Source organism: Apus apus, chromosome 6, assembly GCF_020740795.1.
Source record: "Apus apus isolate bApuApu2 chromosome 6, bApuApu2.pri.cur, whole genome shotgun sequence".
Lineage (NCBI taxonomy): Eukaryota > Metazoa > Chordata > Aves > Apodiformes > Apodidae > Apus > Apus apus.
Window position 1 is genome coordinate 14763964 of NC_067287.1, and position 21858 is coordinate 14785821.

The window sequence follows — 21858 nt, forward strand, 5'->3', positions numbered from 1 at the left end:
CCAGATTGTGGAAAACACTGACCAAAGTTGCTTACTGTATCCATGCTCAAAAACAAGCTGCTATTTTTCATTGGCATGTAAATAAGTCACTGTTCTTTCCATCTAATAACTGTTAAATAAATACTGTGAACCAAGTTTGGAGCATCAGTTTCTTGTAGGAGGCCACTGAGATGATTTCACAGTAAAACCCTGTGACAATTTTGCTAAACAGGATGAGTCTCGGTCTGAATTTCATGACTCTGTTTTTTTTCCACTTCCATTCCAACAGTTACTGTGTTTTTGCTATCACAGACAGGCAGTTAGTTCATCCTGACTCAGAAAGACCAGCAAAATGAAACTTTGTCAACTCTTCTTAGTGTCTAAGGCATGTTATAAATTACTTTGGATTTTGTTATGACCTGGAAGTCCTAGCCCATGTCAACCACAGGCTGACAGATAGCTTTAAATGGTAGCAATATAAACAAGGGAGCTGGTAGCCTAGTCTTGCTGTGGAGTATGAGTAAATTAAACCATGCAGACCAATAAATATACCCTAATTATAAACACTGCCCACCTGCAGACTGAAACAAAAACAGCGGGACTGGGAAGAGGACTCAGTGATCTCAAAGGTCTTTTCCAACCAGAGTGATTTTCTGATTCTGTGAAATCAGTTGTAGGATCTTTATTCTACAATTACAAACTGAGGCAGAGATTTAGTGCTCTGCCCAAGATGCCATAAGAAGTTTGTGCCAGAGCCAGGACTGGAGTTACCTGTGCCTCATCCTGTGCTGTAGCCGAAGGTTCCTCATGTTCTGAGCACAAGGTAGATTCATGCTATACATGGAGCTAACTACTCTGACCCAGTAAATGTCATTTTCAATTTTCACCCATCAAAAGGACAGAATCAGTTAGACTGTGAGTGTTAAGGATGCTGCTGGGCAATGAAAATTGAAAGCCCTGCTTTCACTCTCACCCACTAATGACAGGCATTTTGGGAAGGGAGTCAGCAGCAACTTTTGCACTTAAAAGAAATAATATCAACAGTGGGTAGGCATTTGGGGAGTTAATATAATAGGTGAGTCTGCATTTGGCTAAGAGTGAAAAGAGCATTTTCTTTCCACTGGTTGCTGGCTAGTAAAAGCAAAGGGGTGGAATACATCCAACTTGCAAAACTTGAATACAGTTACTGCTATCTGCAAATGGGTGCCCCTCCCCGCTCATGTGAGCTACACAGGCAAAAGAGAATGACACATGTGCTGTTTCCTTTTCCAGTTGTAAAGGGGTCAGGAGCCAGGCAAGGAGAGCCCGAACAAGAGGAGCATTTTCCTGGGCTCTTCCAGCTGTTCTGTTCAACCCCGCTGTCTGTTCTGAGCAGGGAAGAGAGACTGTCAACACAAATAAGGCATTTTTCAAAGGCGTAAATTATGAGTTACCAAAACAATGCGACATCTCAACCACGTGAGTACCCTTATCCCCCCCTCCTTACAGTAAGAGTGGATTTACCAGTCTGCCGCTTAAGGAAGAGATTGTCTAATGCATTTCATATGGGGGGGTGGAAATAAAAAGAAAAAGAAAAAAAGAGGCTAATCCTGAGGAAAAAAGTTGTGATTAAATTGCTTTCCTATTTTATTCTTTGTGTTTGTGCGCGCGTGTGTCTGGGAAGAACTGAAATGGGCTCTGCAAACTCCCACTCCTGAAAAGGACTGAGCAAAGTTAGTAACGTTTCCACCTAAACCTTGGCTTAGAAAAGTTTCTTTTGAATGTTTTTCCCTCGCTCCGCCTTCAGGAATGAAAATATAGAGCATTTCAAAAGCGTACTGACGCTTTTCTGAGGTATTCATGGTGCTGCCCAACTTGCGTTTAGAGTCTCGAGCTGTCTGTGTGTAATATGAGACACAAGCCACAAACTGACAGACTATATTTAAAGCCACAATGTGTTTCTGCTCCTGGAAACTTAGAAACGTGGGCTTAAGGACAAACAAACTCGTTTCTCAGCAAGAGAGGAGGATAGAGGAGGGCAAGTCCTCTGCTGGCAAAACTCTACATATTTCAGTAAATTTGGAAAGAGAGAATTTGGCCACAACAGTGAAGTGAGTGCAAAGGCTTTACTGCAGCATGGCACTGTTAATTTTGGGACAGTAATAAAAAGAAAGCAGAGGGGAAGGGGGTGGATTCTGATTTGATAAGCTGAGAAAAGTCAGTGGGAAAACTCCAAGTTTTTGATGCTGCAATAGCAGCTTCATAACTCTTTTATGTCTTTAATATAATCTTTCTTGCTTTAATTCAAGACAGTAATTTTGTGTTATTTTTTAATAAACAAACTGCCAATAGCAGAATTGTTTGTCAGACTGTGGTATCGGTAATGAAGGCAGAAAATACAGACAGCATTGCTGGGAGCTGCCTGCAATCAGAGTTTGATCTAAAGAAAGCTGTTAAGAATATTTGGTCTGTATGGATGTCGACACTGACAATGTTTTCCAAGCTCTGAATGAGGCAGGCTGATCCAGCAGAAATGACACAGAGTGAGCAGCATCTCTGGAATCTCATCCACCAATTTCTATCTACCCGTTAATCCTTTTTGCAACTTCTAACCAACAAGAAAGATTAGATGCTAACACTATAATAATTAATAATAATTAATAATAATTAATAACTAATACTAATAAATAACACTATAATAAATTTTATTCTCTTTTATCCAGCAGTTTAGAATATGATAGCTTGTTTTCTATTGTTTTTTTCCAGCTTGTTTTCTGTTCTTGATAGGAAGAAAATGTGCAGTCTAGTTCAGGATTACTGCCCTTGGTGCTCTCCAAATGTGTGCAGGAGGGTGGCCATGACTCACTGAAGTGCATTTTGCTGACTGTGCAATATCAACAAAGGTCCAGACCCAATCTTGTATCTTTAGTGACAGGCTTGCCCAGGTGACAAGTCCAGGACCACCTCTGCAGTCCTGAGTACATTACAAATTACTCCTCCAACAGACCCAGGTTATCAGAGGGCCCCACGAAAAGCCCTAGTGTGGATCTGGATGAGGAGCTAGTACCCTGTAAGGCCTTTTGTCTGTTCATAATGAAAAAAGGCTGATGCATCTGGTTCTCTTGTGGTTTTTTTCCAAAATCTAGGCAGGAAATCTCAGCTTGAATAATTTTAAAATCATACCATTGTCAGGGAAAATAAATGGCTTGCAATCTAGCTAGAAGTAGTATTCTGACTGAAAAAATAGTGACTATTCTTTATTTGCCCTCATAATTTCCCTTATAGATTCAGACAGCACGTTCCTGTATTTTGTTTCAGACTGCTTCTCTGTGTTTTGTTTGTTTGTTTTGAAACACATGGATCAAATTTGCAGATTAAGAAAAAATGAAATTAGAGCAAATTCTAACAGTACTATATTCCTTTATAAGGGAAGTTTGGTGCTTTTTTTTTTTTTTATAATGATTGAGGTTTTGTGGGTAGGTCATGTGGAAAAGGGTCTTATTTCTTAGTGAAATTCCAGCAATTTTTGCAATAAACAAGATATTGAAAGATCTTGAAAGATATTGACAGGCACTGCACAGCATGGACAGCAGATGTTTACCAGAGAGGCAGAGTAATTGGGAAAACAGGTCTGCTTCCTAACCATAGTTAAAGTATTTGAAATGGGAGTGAAAATGCATCCAGAATCAGCAAAATCTTTGACTATACTGAACATAATAATTCTTTGCTGACTACCTGCAAGTGAGACCACAGAGAAGCTGCCTACTGATGTAAACTGAGCAGTGTTGTTACCTAATTGCTCATGTTCTTTGCTTATCTCCTTGTATTCACTCGCAACTGATAAGGAGTTTGTATTCATTCTATAAATACAGTATGATCTTGGCAATCCAGGTGGGAGCAGACTAGTGTTTCAGATTTAAAATATTCAACTCTGTGAACCTTGTAAATGTATTCTGCCTTTATACAGGGACAACATATCGTATAAATTCTGGCACTTCTGATGCCTGGCTCAGATATCCCATGGCTCTGAGTGGTCTCTGTATACTCAACAGAGAAGCAAGGGAGCCAATAGTTCAGCCTGCTGATGTTAGGCAGTGTGTGTACATTGACTCCATTGTTCACTGTTACTGGACATTTGTGTGTGTTTGGAATAAAATGGAATACCTAAGTAAAGAAATCTGCTACCAAATCCAAAAATGGAGTTGAGCTACAATTTTGTTGGCTGGGCTTCAATGCAATATGTTTGCTGTGAATATGACTCCAGTTTCTTTTATTTTTTTCTTCTGATATAAAAGGGATCTAGCCTGACAGCAGGAATGTAAACTTCCTGATTTAAAAATGCATCATTTAAAATGCATTTGCTTCCTCCCACCTCAGCTCAGATGTACAGGCAGCAGCTGCCTGACTTACTACAAAATCTGAGGTTTGGCAGTCTCTGGTCAGCCTACAGCTTTTGTCCTCTTCCTTTAGACTGCAGTGACCCAGTTCTGAGGCAACAGGACAGCTCAAATGAGGTGAAGGACTCACGCAAATAAACATCACTGAGTCAAAGGTTCAGTCTGTGAAGGCAGTGATCTAGGTAAAGCCACCTCTGGGGGTCAGAGTTGTTCATCGCCTTGGACAAGGTGCTCTGCACCTTACAGGATTTAATCTGTACTTGACATGCTAGAAATGTTTTATCTGGGTCCTCTTACATTTCAAACGCCACCTGTCGAAGAAATCGGTGTTTAAGTAGAGCAGTTTGTGGAGATTTCTCTTCCTTATCACCTACCAGCAGATAAGGTCTTCCTTCTGAGTGGATAGGGAAGCAATGCAGTCTGCTAGGTAGAGGAATTGGCCCAAAAGGAAACCAGGAAGCAAGACTGGTTTCCTACAGCCATGCCCCAGCTGCAGAGAGGAGAGGGTCAGGCACAGGGTGAAGCAAGGCAAGCCATGTGAGCTGTGTGCTTTCCATCTGCCTTGAGAGCTGTAGCTCAGCAGTGGCCTGAGTACAAGTCCTGCCCTGCTCTGGGGGAACAGACCCCAGTGCTGCTTCTGTCCCACAAGGAGATCTCAGCTTTAACTCATTATAAGATATATTTTGGGGCTGCAAACTGGTCCCTTAAGTGTTCCTGGAGGAATACCACTACACTTCACACAGGGCCTGTGAAAAACCCCAAATGATCCCTGTAGACTTTTAATCATGTTATTCACTGCCTTGGTAATAGTTTTGATTTCATTGTCTTTAATCAACAGAAGCACTTGTCTGTGACTGTAACTAATAAACAAAAATAGAGGCTATTGATTACAAAAATTTTACTCTTCACTGGTAAACCTGTAAACAAGGAACACTACAGATTATAATAACCTCTCATTTTTAGCGCATAAGTCTCAAAACATGTCCCACAAGCATTTATGTAAATTGAATGCCTATGCTTGTATATTTTTCTCCCACCACTGTGCATATGAATTGGAAAATTTAGCTTTATACCCCAGGGCTCTCCCTGACACTCTCATTGCCTGAGATGTTGCTGTGGAAGTCTGCAAATGGAAGGGCTCAAAATGCACCTGAAATTTCAGTAATTAACAGCAGAAATGTTGGCAAACTGTTAAGCTGGAGGGAATGGGGGGATGTTCAAACAAATAGGAGTCTACCTTTTTAAAACACAGAATTTTCAGCATATCTGGCTGCTGATCTAAAAAAGGGAAAAAAGCCAATGATTTACAGAGTAGATGTTAAAGATTCAGGTTATGACTGGTTACGTGTTTAAGCCTATTGCTATTACAGAATTTTGCAGTGTCTGCATCTCATTGCTGATATTGCTGCACCTTTCTTTCTAGGCTCTTGTGGAATATATCCCATATCCATCCTGTTCAAATGACTGAGTCCAATCAGCAAAGCCTTTTGTAAAACAGGCTTTTGGACTGCATTCTCTAATGAAAGTCTGTTTGTGTGTCTGCTCTGTGGAGTGCCTGTCTCTATTGTTGGGGAGGGATTAGTATTCCTATAGCATAGAGAAATTCAAGCCAACAGAGGGATCTGATTGTGCTAGGTGCTTTACAGACACCCTTTCTTCAAAGGGCTGGTAGACAACATAGAGAGGGCAGATTACAGGTAGGAGAGAAAAGACTTCTTTCCAGGAGGTCTGCTGGACAGGCAGTGTTTGGCTATAGGAAGGCACTCATAGCAGCCGGGAGGTAGGAAGGAATTAGTCTTCATTCCAGTAGATCCACTGGGGCAGCAGCCCTCTGCTTCACATTCCCTAATTTTGTAACAGATACTTAGGGAAAAAAACATACGGAGAAGTAATCTAGCAACTGACCTATTGGTTTCCCACAGAAAGATCAGAAAACTTTCAAACACAGTGTTTGGGGCTAGTAGGATCTTTGTTTACTTTCTTATTGCTTCATATCTGAGTTGTTCTAGGAAATTAATGAAAAATTGAGGACACCCAGATGCTGCAGTGACAAGAATACATGGACACCTTAGCTGGACAAGAGCCTGGACAGAAGACAGACTGTGTCTTACCAACTTATGAAACACTTAAGTTTCTAAGTCAAATGAATTTGACAGTGTTACCCCAGTAATGAGCTCATGAAAAACTCACCAGCTGCTAAGCATTCTGAAAAACTACTTGGCAAATGAAAAAAAAAGTGGCACTTGCAGAAATCAGGTTTGGTTTGCCAACAATTTATGAACAGGAATGGAGAAAAGGACTGTCATCTCTGGATAATTTATTTGTAACCCATAACTCAACTACATGAAGTAAGAGTACAGCAGCGTTATAACAACAAGCATGCAGCTCATGATTTGTAGCTGAAATAAGATCCGTACTCTTTTCCTCCAGGAGTCAGCATGATCTAATTCACACCCAATTCTTCTCAATCCAGTGTTAGCATGGAAATCAAGTGCACTGTCTGTGCTATGCTGCTCCCTTATTGCTAACGTACCTTGCACATGTAGCTTCACCAATGAGACATCTGGTTAAGTGATTTTCCTCTTAATTAATCTTCTCATCTGCAAAGGAGGCCAGTTTCTCATATCTTCTTCTCTTCTGACATATGTTTCACCACAGGGTTCTTCCTGATGAAGCAGAAAACTTCACTTAAAATCTCAATGGGTTAAACTTGTTTTGCTGCATTGAAGTTTTAAAGTGATTTTTTTTTTACTTTCCTCCCCCTCTCTTTTTCATCTTATAAAAAAATTTTAAAAAATTCAGTTATTTCACGAGGGTCTACCTCCTTCTTCTTCAGATAAGCCCTGAAATGGAGTTAAGCTTTTTATCAGCAAGTTGCAGAGGGTTTGAACACACCCTGAGACAGCTCCATGTTATCACAAGTGATAAATGCCTATTTTACTGGGGACTGCTTGTTGAAAATGTCTAGTTTTATGAGGCAGCCCACATTATAAAGAGCATGTGTGACAAGGTCACAGCCATACAGAATCAGACATCAAGTCTTTACATATGTGTGGGTGTTTAGACTTGCAAACAGAATTTATTCAAGTAACATCAAACATAGAAGATGGATGTGAATTTGTATACATGCATATACACACACAGTGTATGTATATGTAATATGTTGTATATCTATATGCATACATATACACAGACCCACACACACACATATATATATATACCTACATGCCACCTTTTCACTAGTTATATGACTTTTGCCTTAAAGCACTTCTAGTTATGCAGAGTTTTATTTCTCTGACCACATCTCCGTTCACAGACCAATACCCTCAAGATCATGTTTCCCTTCCATTATGATAGATGTCTTTGAAAGTAGGAAAAAAAATCCTAGATTTTTGAAGGCTTTTCAGAAGCATAAACTCAGTAAAAGAAAGCAAGATATAGATATATATAGATATATATATATATAAGGAGTTGGAAAATATTACAAAATATCCTTTTTATATGATATAGCAAAACATCAGTGAAGTAGCCTTATGCAAACTATTAGTTGTGGATGCCAGATTCAGGTATCTCTCTTCTCACTGTATATACAATCAGAGCTTGGCAGCTCATTATATTTATACTGAATCACTCCATGTTTTGAATTCAAGCATCACAGTGTTTGCCTGTATCTATCATGGAGACTATTACAGGACACATGTACATCTAAGCAAAGATCCAGAGAAAAGGAATTATAATTACTTAATAAATAAGGAGGAAGTAGATGTTCCATATAGATCAAACTGTTTAAAAGGAGAGAACCCAGATTAGGAAAGACCAAGGCTGTGCTATTTTTGAGCAGTGAATGTGCAAGTTTAAACCTCAATCAGGCAGCTTTGGATTCCACTAGTAGCTCATCTGTGCTGGGAGAACTTGGTAGCTGCATCTTCAGGACCAATCATTTCAGTATATTCATGCAGAAATACAAGTTTTTCCCTTAAGAATAACTCTGCTCCTTTGGAAACAGAATACTTATTCAAGAATCAGTTCGATAATATTCTGTAATTCTATGTCCTAATTTATAGTGGATTAGCTTTCACAGAACTGTTACTCCAGGTTCGCTTGTTCCTTTTGTTTAGGCAAATTTGTTCACTGTACACAAGAAAAATAAACTTGTTTTGTTCAAAAAAAGCATTCTTACTATGACAAAAGCAAGATGCTTCTCATCTGCTAATTGGATGTTTCAGAAATTTCAGTTAACAACAAATGAAAAAGCAGCTGATGATGACCAACTTTAGTAAACCAAGTACTCCTTAGGCAAAACAAATAGCTCACAAATCACTTAAACACATGTGATTAAAGACTTACATATATGACTGAGTAGAGAGAAAACATATTTCTAGTGGATTGTGAAGAGTTACCATAAAAAAAAAAAAAAAGGGGTCATCCAAGAATTCAGGAAACCTGTGCACATTTTCAAAAATTCTGAAGTATGTTTAAAATTATACTCTGGATTTTTATATTTTATTTCCCTCTTCTGGGATTTATATGGTATATTGTTGAATTCCATTTTCAAGGCTTTCTTAGCTATAAATTTAACTATTTATTATGAAATTACATTTTTTCAGTAGAGCCTATTATTTCCTTAGCCTTTAATAACCACCACTCCTGGGCTAGCCAAGATTGTTCTTCTATTGATGGTTTGTTCATGTGTCATGAGCACAGATCTTGTCCTATCCAATACAGGGAGTAGAAAATCAAATTGATAAACGATGTATCTGTGATGTAAGGATGCTCAGAGAGCAGACAAGTCTCTATCATTACATCTCTCTCACACCTGACCTCTCAGGTTGTCTAGTTCACATATCCTCTACACCTCCTTTACGCCTATCCCTTTCTCAGCCCACAGGTAAGTGCTCATTTGTCGACATAGGAGAGACACAGGTCCCCATTATTAAATGCCATTTCCTCCCTTCTCTCAAGGACCTTCCTCAGTCTTGGCAGTGGGAATGAAGAAAAGCATAGGCAAGGAAGAAATAAATCTTCCCTTGTCATCCTCTGTGCCAAGGTCTTGTATCCTGTGGGACTCACCCCCTTTTCCACCTCCTTCCCTGTTCTCCATTGGTTTCTCTTTGCTCTCTCATCTTCACAGCTTGCTATGAAACAACATCTTCTCCCTCCAGATCTTCCCTCTCATCACACAGGAATTTCTATTTACAACCTGGGACATGCTTTTTACATCCTGGATCACACAACTGGAAGAGTTTATTGTTGTCTGCCTTTTTGGTTTTCAGATTCTGTTGCATAGAAATCTAATTTACCCCTCAGTGAGCTCATCAGACTTTTTTGCTTTAAAGAAGCCTATACTGCCAGTTACTAACGGCAGTTTAGCACTTGGTAGAAGCAGGGGGATACACACAGGATTTGCCTGCATCTCTACAGAAAACCGTGCACAAGGTGTTGAGCAACTGCTGTTGAGAACCGTGCTTCCGTTCCAGCTTCCTCTTTGCTTTGGGAAAAGGGAAGTCAGGGTTTTATTGCTCTTTGTCAAAACCACTTAGTGTGCTCTGCACACCCTGTCGTTTTTCCTGTTACTCATCCTATTCCTGCTCCCATAGTGATGAAGAGTGGAGTGAATGGATTCTGCTAACATCAGCATGGCCAAGAAGAACAGCACCAGGTCAGGGAGGAAAAAGGTGCTTTGTACATCCTTCTTGTGCAGGCTGCATCCACCTAATGGAAAGGGACCAGTTCTTATGAAGTTTTGTTGATTGCTTTTGGCACTTTTCCAGCTTACACTGAGGGGTGTCTTTTCCTCCACACCTAGAACTCAAGACACCTTAATGTCAGGACTCTTTAAAAAATGAAAAATCATCTTCTATCTCACCTTTTGTAGAGCTGGATCTGGTTACTCTAAACACCTCTCTCAGTGCTGCTTTACTTGCCCACTCATCTTGTCATATCGATCTAGTTTATGCTCCCTCTTTCTCAAGTTAACCATCCCACATCCTGACCCAAGATCCCAGCTTTTATTTTATACTTTTCTCCTTCCTTCCTTCCTTCCTTCCTTCCTTCCTTCCTTCCTTCCTTCCTTCCTTCCTTCCTTCCTTCCTTCCTTCCTTCCTTCCTTCCTTCCTTCCTTCCTTCCTTCCTTCCTTCCTTCCTTCCTTCCTTCCTTCCTTCCTTCCTTCCTTCCTTCCTTCCTTCCTTCCTTCCTTCCTTCCTTCCTTCCTTCCTTCCTTCCTTCCTTCCTCCCTTCCTCCCTTCCTCCCTTCCTCCCTTCCTCCCTTCCTCCCTTCCTCCCTTCCTTCCCTCCATTTTGCTGTACTGGAAACAGTTTGATGTTACTTCAAGTGCCATTACCACAAAGGCAGTGAGACCTGATGACTTTCTGCTGTGAGAGATGGAAAAGATGGCATTGAAAAAGAAAGAAGTTGGTTTGCTCATAGCCTGGGCTAACCAAGTCTTTCCTCTGTTTCCAGCTCACCACACCACTCAATGTCTTCTTCCTACTCGTGGTTCAAGATCTTACCATCTTTCCTCTCGCATCCTTCCTGTTCATCCTAAACAAAATAGTCTTCTTATTCCATAAATGTATCCTTTTTGCTTTGTTTAGTCTGAAAATTCCTTGGGACCAAAATAATCTCTTCTTCTATTTCCTTTCTAAACAAAAATCACAAAACTGTTATTTGCCACTTCAGTGCTCGTGATAAGGGGCACTGACCACATCCATCCTGCAGTTACTTCACAAAGTTGCTCATTCTGGACAGGATTTAGGCCTCCTGAAGCATAAAGATAAAATGCAAAAAACTACCTTAAGTGTGACATCAACTGGCAAAGCATATCAAGTTGGAAGAACTTTAGGTTTTTCTCCTTGAAAATATTTTCGTCTGAACATATTTATTTGCATTCTCTGAGACAGTCTCTAGACTGTTGAGATCAAAGCAAGCTGGAAATCCAGCAGAGTTTTAAGGTGCATTAAAGGTAGTGTGTTTCAAAGCCACATGCCTAAACATTTAAGCATCATGGAAGAAATGAAACAGCAGGTGGTAATACGAGTAAACATGATTGTTCTAATCTTCATACTTTTCAACTTGTCAAAGCCTAATTCTGTGACACAGTGTTTGACAAAGAGCAAAAATAAAGGATGCTGTGTGCATGCACAGGCACTCAGGAGACCGTAAAGCCCAAGGCCACCAGCCAGGCTGGGTTTTCTCTTTCAGCCACATTTCTGATCTTCTAAGTCATTTACAGGAATAAGGATGTGGATTTACCAGACTTATGTGGAACCTGGCACATCTGGGCAAGAAGTGAGTGCTTCTTGGGAGATTTGAATACAGAAAAGTAGTTGTCTGCTGCACATTTTTTCACCAAGGTAAAGAATATAAAATGCCATCCACTACAGACTAGTGGCATTTATGTAAATGTCTGCGTATTGTGAATAGAGATAACCAGTCTTTAATGTTCCTCACTTAGCAACTGAAGCATTGTGTAAATATTTTCAGGTGGTTTCAGTGAGTCAAAGTGAGACAAAATGAGACTATTTTTCTTTTTATTACTCCTAAAGAAATGAGAACATAACAACAGGAGCTATCCACAACATCTGTCCCATTTCCTCCTAATTTCTGGTGCATTTTTTCTGATCATCTCTTAACTGCAAACAGAAAGCTCTATCACCTGAAGTCCTGGCATGTAAACAGACACTTGACCATTTCTGTCTCCTTTGCATTTCTGCAGAGCTTCTCAGGGAATGCCTCACTCACTGCAAGTTATTCCATTGTCAAAATCAGTGGTGTTGGGATACTTGTACCCTGGAATCTGACATTGCTGGTATTGATCCCATAGGAGTTTGGGCCAGAATGTACTGATTTCAGAGCTTCACTTTTTATTATTACTCTGCTTCAAATGCCTTGATTTAGCTAATGGCATCCTCACCTACCATCACCACAGATTTTAACAAAGGCAAAGGGATTTGTTAGTCGTAAGTAGAGCTCTTGTATGAAGCACTAGTGAAGACAGGGGGTAGTAGGAAGAAAATAAAAACAAACTGGTTCTGTATACACCCAAAGGAGAATGCTTCCTGCTGATTCAAGGTTCTTGCACATTAAGAAAATGTGTTTGTGGCTCCCGAGCAAATTGTCCCTGTGGATTAATGATCCATAAGGGACTCCTTGTACTAAGGAAGAGTAATTCATCCCTCCCACTTTTGGCAGGCAGGAATGTGACTGGGGAGATGAATGCTTTTGCATTTCTCTGAACTTTGCTGTTGCTTGTCGGTAAAAGATTTCCCCTTCTGGAATGCATTAAAATCTATGAATTGCAGACAAAGACTCTTCCTCCTCCCACGTTCTGTGTGAGATGCTTAATCTCTGCATCCTGGGGACATAACAATTTGTGAGCTGGAAACAGAGCATGAGCCCAGCCCTCCTCCTCTCGGGGTACCTCCTCATTTCCTTTGGTTGTGATGAATGAAACCTTTCATTGCAACCCAATCTGACTTGTGTCAGAAGGTTCATGACTGACTGGAGCAACACCGGGGTGGCAGAGACAGATGGAACTGTTTATAGTGTGTCACTGCTAAATAAGTTAGGATCAGCTTTCAACACAGGGTGAGAAAGCAAGAGGAGTTACAACTGTATGACACTGTTTTTTAAGATAAAATGAAGCCCAGGCTTTTTTCCTGTGTTCCTCTCCATGACTTGCATTTCCTTTAAGGAAAAGGTCATGCCTTCTCCCCCAGGCTGCTATGGGCCCTCCCCAGGCAGGAAACATATCCTGTGTCTTGTTTTCTCCAGAGGCTGGTAGCGGAGCGGAGGGAGTATGACTTAGACGTCGCTGCTTCCACTGTGCTGTTTTCAAGTGACCTGAGTACCAAATCTCCGGGTAAACCTAGGGAGGTTTCAAGTGTGGTGCAGCCCTGCCTCAGGAGCTTGCAGAGCCTGGCAGCTGGCCAGAGGGGGAAAAGAAGCTACTTTAGAGGTTTGGGTTGCCTATTTCTGTCAGATCTGAAGCTTTAGCAGTCACTAGGAGGGAGGGGAGCACGTGTCCTGTAATTAAAGATTGTGTCTGTGATCCATTCCAGAGGAGAGGGGTGTATTTCCCTCATTGAATGAGGAGATAGGCTTGGAAACTAGAACATCTAGCACATGCTGGTTTCCACCTAGGTTATTTCTTCACAACTGAAGCCAAAGAGCCTGTCAAACCCCAAGGGATGTGCCCTTCTGGTTGTGCCCTGCTGCCAACAGCACACAGCAAGGTCCAGCACTTGTGGGTGGCTGAGAGAAGTCTGCAAGGGAGATGCTGATAAATGTGGGCATCCAGCTTAGCAATTGATTCTGTTTGCTGCTATTTGGCACATTAAGGTAACAGCTTGCTGTCTGTGGGCATGAGCAATTGTATCCCTAAAAGAATACTTCTCCCCCACACTGAACATAATCCTGGGTGAGAGGGGTTGAAGCAAGAAATGCAAAATCAGTCCCTTGAAAGGCTCAAAGCCATGGCACTCCATCTGTGGCCAAGGGCTGTATCGTCCCTCCAGACTCCCAGAACTCACACATCTGTCTTTCCTATTTCCCATCCTTTCTGGGATATTTCCAATCCATCTTCTAGCTAATGGGATTTGGAACAAATTTTTCCCATCCTTTGTTTCTCTGTCGTTATGCAATGAAGCCATGTTGTGGCATTCCCAGAGCTGCCTGTTTCCCTTGGTCCTAACTGGCTGTTAGGTCACAAAAGTAGTCAGAAAAAAAGGATGCTTTCTTCCCCAGGAACACTGCCACCTCTTCCCATCTGCTACAGTATCCACGACAAGTGGCTTCCAAGATAGGTTTGATCCTGATGGTGCTGGAGGCTCTTGCCTAACTAAGACTTAAACATGCTTTCACCTCTGCCCATGGAAGTGCTGTAGTGAGCATGGAGCTGATGGTCTGTCTTCCCCATTCAAGAGAGTACAGAACAGCTAATGGGCAGTGAATGCACAAGGCAACCATCTAGGGGTCTGAGGCATGGGAAATTACTGAGCCATAGTTAGTATTTTGGTGTTGAAAGAGTCACCTTGGAGTACAAAAATGTTTGCATTTACCAGAGTTTCTCATATGAAATACTTTAACTTCCTGCTCATATTCAGACTCAATGCTTGGCAGGACTAAGCGTTACCTCCCCCTTTTCCCTCTTCTTGAATGAGTTCTTTTCACTTGTAATTGAAGAAATTCAACCTTGGGAGCTCAGCATTACTTCAAGGCACAATTCCTGTCAGGGAGCAAGGGACTCCGCTGCCTTGTTCCCCCAGGTAACCACAGTGCCCTCAGGAGCCAGGCAGAAATGCATGTGGCCACGATTTAATCCTTTTGTCCCCTCTAACAGCCAGCTGAGCAGCACCAATTGAGCCAGTCCCAGCACCTATAAACACTGTTGTCTTAGGATATCCATGCAACTCTGTGCAGCACAAGAGTGTTATCATGCTTAGCCTCTGTCTGGGAATGCAGGCAGGATAGGGAAAGTCGCTGCCACTCCTTCTTCCCTAGTCATTCAGCTGAGCTTCCTATTTGTCAGACAAAAATGTTCAGTGGAAGGCTCTAAGGGTATGTCCCTTCTTTCTAAAGCATATCTGTATCCTAGGGAACACTTCTTGCTGACTGTCTCCTGAAGGGACATCAAACAGCAAAGGAGCTAGAAAGACAAACCTTCGAGCTTTTGCCTGTATTTTTAACTCTGGTGGGGGTGGCAGGGGCACAGGGAAAGGCTACAGAGTCTCATGAAAGTAGTTTAGTGAATCTGAAACACAGGCATTCAGGTCTTGTGGAAGAAAGAATTAAATTTGGCAGACAGCCTCTGTAAAAGCGTGGGCTGTTTTATTCACTTCTTTAAGTTTTCTATTCCATCTATGCAGATGGAACCAAAAAACGGAAAAGGGATGTGGGCTTTACTCCTCTCTGACTTGTAACAGACACATACTTGTGTCCAAGCCTTGCACTGACATAAAATACAGAACAGCTCCCCCTGAAATAAACTGCAGCTCACATACATCTCAGGGTGGAACTTGGCTTTTAAACAAAGTTTAATGGGAATCTGCTCTGGCTGAACTCTACTTATGACTTCATATTTTCCAGGGCTGTGCTAGTGCTGTTGGTTTGTTCGTTTTTCTTTTCTTTTTTTCTTTTTTTCTTTTTTTTTTTTTCCTTTTTCATTCCTTTTATACTAATAAGTGTTTCAGTGGGATAACTTGACCTTATGATACTGTTCCAAAGCAGAGTTCTTTGGAGGCGATGGTAAATAGTTTGGGTATGTTATGAAAGGGCTTTGAGAAATTTACAAGCTCTCTCATGACTACTTGAGAAGGCAGAATTTTGCAGCCTGTTGGGCAGCATCAACTGGTGAAATAAAGTGGGAAATTACGAAACAGAGAGGATGGACAGAAGCTGTATATGATGATGCTGATAATGAATCCTTGGCTTTATCATGTTTCTAATATCTCTTAAATAGAGATTTTAAAAGCTTTCACCATTGGCCCAACTGAGCAGTTGGAATGTGTGGGAGATCTGCCACCTACTTTAAAGGGAGCAGAAGCAGTTTAACAGAGAGAGCTTTCGCAAGTCCGCTTGGTATTTCTCTTCATATGTTGGAACTGTGCCCTGCTTTGACACAAGTGTAAATGGGACAGCAGTGACTGCTGCAGCTTGGCTGCAGGGCATGATTGCTGCTGATTCAGCTGTGGAAGAGCAGCATCCCTCCAGGCAGAGAAGGAGGTAGACAGTAAAAGCTCTGCCCCTGGATCCCTATTTTGACAGCTGAGAGAGGGCCCTTACTTCTTAGTGCATTCCAGTATATTCTTATACCAAGTCAAATGTTTTCCATGGCCTTCCAGAGCCACTGCATTTAAAAGGAGTAATTTGGCTGTGAAAATCTGGATTTTCTGTTCCTTTTAGACCAATCTAGCAATGAGATCTCCAGCTTTATGCAGCTGTTTTTCTCCCTGTGCTTCTACTTTGAGGGACCATTGTTTTTTCTGAGTATAGATACATGACGTACTTCACCTGCCCAACATTCCTGCTTCTTGCACTGTCTGCACTTGTCTGCACCTAACAAATCCCTCCCTGTTAACAGATCACAGTCAGATCACATGGTAACATGGATCAGTTTTCCAATAAGCAAATACCCCTCTCTTCTTTCTTTTTGGTGGGCTGTTGGGTTTGTATTTTGCTGGATCAACTTGAAAGGAAAAGGGTATGGAATGAAAATGCCGTTTTCTGCTGGAATGTAGCAGCCAGCTCAAACAAAAACAATTCACTTTCAGCTTTCCTGTATGTGTATTTCATACTTTTAGAAAAGGAGCAGCCCAAAGGCCTTACAGTAAGTAAAAAATATGTTGATCAGAGAAGTGCCATAGCAAGCATTTGTTGCTATTGAGAAGAACTAGACCATATTTCTTTGCTTAATGACAGACATTAATCCTCCACTGAAATTGCCAGGGCTGTCCACACTGAATCTGGGCTTTAAAGGTTTAAAATATAGCCTAAACTATAAAAGTGTAGCACTGTGACTATAAAAGGAGCTAAAATGATTCTCAGCAATGTCCCTTTGGTTTTTCCTTTGCTGTTCAAAGCACTAAGGATATGGTCTACAAGCTTTGAAATGGTTGCCAAAAAATGGCATTTTTAAAACTGGTGACCAAAACATGAATATTATCCAAATACCCATTGCTACTTCTGTTTTCAGTTCAGTTTCCTGTTGAAATGAGTCTTATGTGTTTCTGCTGTCTATCTGCTTAATCATCTGTTCATCCATCTGTCACTTCCCGTCAATAACTTTTGAATCCACTGACCAGTTTAAACCAGATTTAAAAGAGAAACAGAAACCTCAGAAATTATTATCATTCTACAAGTTTATGAAAGTGAAAATTTGTCTACAGAGACACATTCAAGTGACTGGTAATGCAAAAAGGACTCCTTGTTAGGAGACTAAATTAAACGGAGTTCTTTCCTAGTTAGGAGTGTAATAGCATTGAATTTTGGCACGATAAGGTTGCTTGCATACACATGACTGCACCTTAACAGGCAAAAGCACAGTGTAAGACACTATTTAAGCACCTGTAGGAGAGATACAGCCCTTCTGAGCAGTGCATGTTGAAAGCTCCACAAAAAGGGCTCTGACTACCTTATAGAAAGGCCAAGCCCACAGCACAGACATTGGAAAGGTGTGGCTGAGCAATGCTAATGAATAAGAATGGCTGAGATTTGTTTTCCCTAATTGTAGACTCCAGAACCTAGACTTCTAATCTAAACTAGTCCTCTAGATTTGCTGCTTGGCTGATGCAAAGAGAAATTCCCGTCCCCACGGATTCATCATGCCTCTCTTGGAGCTGAGTGGTTCTTCTTGCAAGAAGGCAGGTTAGATTAGATTAGAACAGTTCCAGTTGGACAGCACCTACAGCAATCATCTAGTTTCACCTGCAACAATCATCTACAACTGCCTGCTAGTGTCCTCTCTGCAGCACCTGTGGAGACAGTTTAGATCACAGATTCCTTTCTGGTGGTCCGACATCTGGCCAGGCTGGTCATTAGCACTCCACTTACATGATACTTACTTCCCATTCATGTTTCATTAGGAGACAGGAATGTTAGTAATGAGTTGTAAATGAGTCTCACCACAATATAAGTCCCAAGCTGAAAAACATTCAGTATATGATTTCAGTGAAGGTTTCTTCATGCTCAGCTGTGTTAATGTGTTCAATATGCTATTTGTCAAATAGTGCCAGACAACTGACTAAAAATAATAGACAAGTGAGACTTTTTTCTTTATTTTTTTTCCTCTTCGTAACAATTATTGCACAATCTGTCTAGAATTGCTCAGATGAATGATAGATGGTAAATAAGTTTTGCTAAAATTGCTCAACTCAATTTAGACAGCTTGGACTGATACATAAATGCTTTTCAGATAATAAAATGGGCTTTGTCTTTTCAAATTGAGCAGATATGCGAAAGAAATCCACATATTCATTGCAGAATCCTTGGAAAATAAGAAATGTTGTTGCCCTGAGCTATTACTTGCCTTGTAAGTTTCTCAGGTGTTTCAATATGTTTTATCTTCTTTCTTTAATATGCCCAATATTTAAAGCATGTGGAAAATTGTTTCCACTACAGATAACTCCATTAATAATATTAATCTCGTCAGTGCTCCAGGAAAGATCTCTGTGTCCCTAAAGAGCATATGCTAAATATCCTGACATTTCCGCTCACAATGCTTTGTAGACAGTGCCTTAGGCAAGCACTGGTGTATGAGCTGGATGTAGCTGAATACAGTTCATACCAAATAAGCTAGGGGACAGAGCACAGAGAGCTCCTGTTTCCAAGAATTATCAGCTGTCACACTGCTTTGCTACAAAATGGGTGGTGGGAATGGGAGATAAAGAAAGAAACCTCATGTTGGAAGAACGATTATATTTTTCTAAGGATTGTAGCCTGGCACTACGTTCTTTGAATTGTCAGGATAATACTTTGTGCATAACTGCAGGCTTTCAAAAGCTACCAAGTGATTTCTAGATGACATCACCTGTAATTTGGCCATATCACCTGTAATTTAAGTACAAGGTCAAGCTTTCTCATCTCAAAATGAGAAACAGACGTTTATCAGTCTTAACAGAATAATGGCTGTATTTCTTCCCTTGCATGTCAATGTTCATTAGCACGAGTTCTCTGCCAGGAACAGAAACAGTGAAACACTCCTACCTTTGGATTTATATCTCTGTCCCCTGAATCCCACTCCCAGCATACAGTGGCACCCTCCCACAGCAGCTCTCCATGAGGAGAGGAAGCACCTCACTGCAGCTCCTTTGGATCTACCTGCATGATGACTGGAAAGCACACGGTGATCAGAGAATCAGCTGATGCTAAAAAGAGCTTCAAATTGTTCAGTCCTTCCTGAATTTCCTTCACTGACAAACTATACTAGTCTACCTTTTCTCTCCAGCATACAGTTTTGATGAAAATGGAGGCAAAGTGGTTACCTTTGCCTGCTCTTCCTTTAAAAACAGAGCTGAATAATGGAGTCAAAACTTGTAAGGTGACAAGGAGAGTCAAGCCAAACACACAGCAGGAACAGAAGAAATTGGTGCAAAAATGCTGCTAGATGTATTCAATGGAAATAGTTCAAGTACTAACAACAGTTTAGTCTGTCTTAGTTAGGGGGACTAGTTTTAAATGATGTTTGCCTTAAACAGAACCACATCCATAAAAAGGGTATGTTTTAAATGTAAACTAAAACCTAACCTTACAAAATTATTCCGGTCATAAAACCAAGCACAGGAACATAAAGAAACACAGAGAACACCTTATCCTCTGATGACACGGTCAAAATGCCTGAAAGTCAAGATTGAGGCTGGTAAATCTGTTAGGTACAAACTAAAAGCACATCTTGGTAAATAATTACAAGCAGTTCAGAAGTTAAATTGTCTTCCTGATTCATATAACCATTTATACAAGAGGTTGGGAAGAATTTATCATGTCCTCCAAGATCTCTTGGCCTCTGATTTTCCACTGAGATGTTCTAGCTCAAATTTTTATGCTTATGTTTCCAACACGCAAATACTAGGCCAGTGAGATGTGCTTCTTTCATGCACTGTTTCTCAAGAATTTCAAGTTCAGTATCTGTTACAGGTTGTCAGATGGGCTTTCACTATATCCATAGTCAGCTCCTTTGATTACCTGTGATTATTTGCAGCATTTGCAATGATTAATCAATTAAGCCAGCGACTCCTTTCCATTCAGCTTTTATTTCACTGAATGAGTAAATGGTTGGGTTTTTTTCCCATTTTGATTCAGAAAAAAATGACTAGAGTTTCAAATTGTTGACTTTGGAGGAAAGTCAGGCAGAAATTATTTGACAGATTGACTGGATATTTAGCATTACTTTCAAATCTTTCCCGATTAGAGAGCTGTCAAAAGAAGTACTCTGTTCCAATGAAGAGAGAGGATGTGGGAGGAGGAGGAACACATGCAGGAAACCAGCCTGATCGTGGACTGTGCTTTATGGATTGCTCTGTACCCCATTTGTCACTCCTTCTTTAATGAAGCAATACCACCTCCATTTATTCCCCAGCAAGATGTTGTACATTTGGAGCATGAGCCAATTTGATAGTTGTGGAGGAAAAATTTCAGTGATGGCCTGGTTACATCAACATATTTCCATGGAAAAGCGAGGAACTACAAAACAGGGCACAACCTGCAAGTTGTCACACACAGCCCTTTTTGAAAAAGATTAGACCTTCTTCCAGGCCCACAGACTTCACGCACCCTTTGTATGATAAAAAGGCAACATTTGCTCTTTGGATACCAAGTGGCTTTCCCAAAGGAGCACACCAAAAACCAGCCACTGTACACGAGCAGGAAGACCAAACTGAGTAGACTTTGGTGGCTTTCCTTATCCTATCTCTAAAGACAAGATTTCTACAGCACCCTTTTGTGAGCTTCACTGCCCACCTGCTAAGGAGCTTCAGTGCCAGGGAAGCAGTGTCTCCTCTGAGCTGGGTTTCTTCTTCTGACCCTGAAACCCTGTCATCCTTCCTGAGGCTAAAAGCAGCAGACAGATACATCTTATTTTCTCTGTTAATTTTCTATTGTATATACACATCTGAATACAGGGGGACACAACGAGTATGTGTTACCAGAGGGGACATGGGCCTACAATAACTTCTCTGTCAAGTATTGTGCTGTAGGGGAGCTTTAAGGTTGTAACATTTATAGGGGATTTAATGTTCTTACTGGATGCACTCTACTTAATTGCTATCAGAATCAGTGGTTGGCATTCAGCTACCCTGAGCTAAGGAGTTAATGTACTTTGATGTGTGTCTCTGGTAAGTGCAACTGAAAAGAAAAAAACGAGTATGTGGTTCAAACTGAAAGGGGAATTTGAGGGGAGGAGGTGTCAGTTCTTTTGGGGGACAAAAAAGTTGATCTAACAAAAAAAATCTCTGGGGTTTTTTAGATTATGCAACCTTTTAAAACACAATTTTCTTCTCTTTCTTAATTTTTATTTAAATATTTTATTTCAAAATATTGAATACCTGTTCTGTTCTAAAAGATCTTTATTGTTTTTCATTTAAAATAATTTCCCAAATTTCACAAACATTTTTTCCTTATCCCTCTTAGCATTAAGGGATATCATATGATTATTTTTTAACAACCTGACTTTTAGTGTTTCTTTCTATCTCTGATTTTCCCCAAGACCCAAGTGCAATTCAGCCTCACAAAAGAAGGAGAAACTGTGTGAGTGAAAGCAGTACTTCCTCAAACATTGGAAAACATATTTTCTCATGTCTATAACATTCTAGAATGGTACAGAAATATTTTGCTGACACAGTTACCAGAATAAAATGTGAACTACTAAAATCATGTCAATACTAATCTAATTGAACTAATTTGATAATGCCCCTTTATCCTCACTATATTACAAAGTGTGAAAAGTCTTGAACAGACCATTATTTTAACTGAATTAAGCTGGATTTTGTCTTCTCAGAATGAATGACAAAGTA

At 40.6% G+C, this 21858-nt stretch overlaps 1 protein-coding gene across 2 annotated transcripts in view; it reads left to right on the plus strand.

The window, feature by feature from the left end:
• Positions 1-1229: 1229 nt before the first annotated feature.
• The window catches only part of GYPC (glycophorin C (Gerbich blood group)), a 30968-nt gene continuing 10339 nt past the window's right edge, over positions 1230-21858 (plus strand). Inside the window, exon 1 of one of the 2 annotated variants that reach the window (XM_051623929.1) lies at positions 1230-1437. Coding sequence is in view for 1 of the 2 variants with exons in the window: in XM_051623928.1 (XP_051479888.1) it covers positions 1404-1437 (34 nt within the window). In the remaining variant the exon portion in view is untranslated. The remainder of the gene's footprint in view (positions 1438-21858) is intronic. The other variant, XM_051623928.1, reaches the window with a different exon arrangement.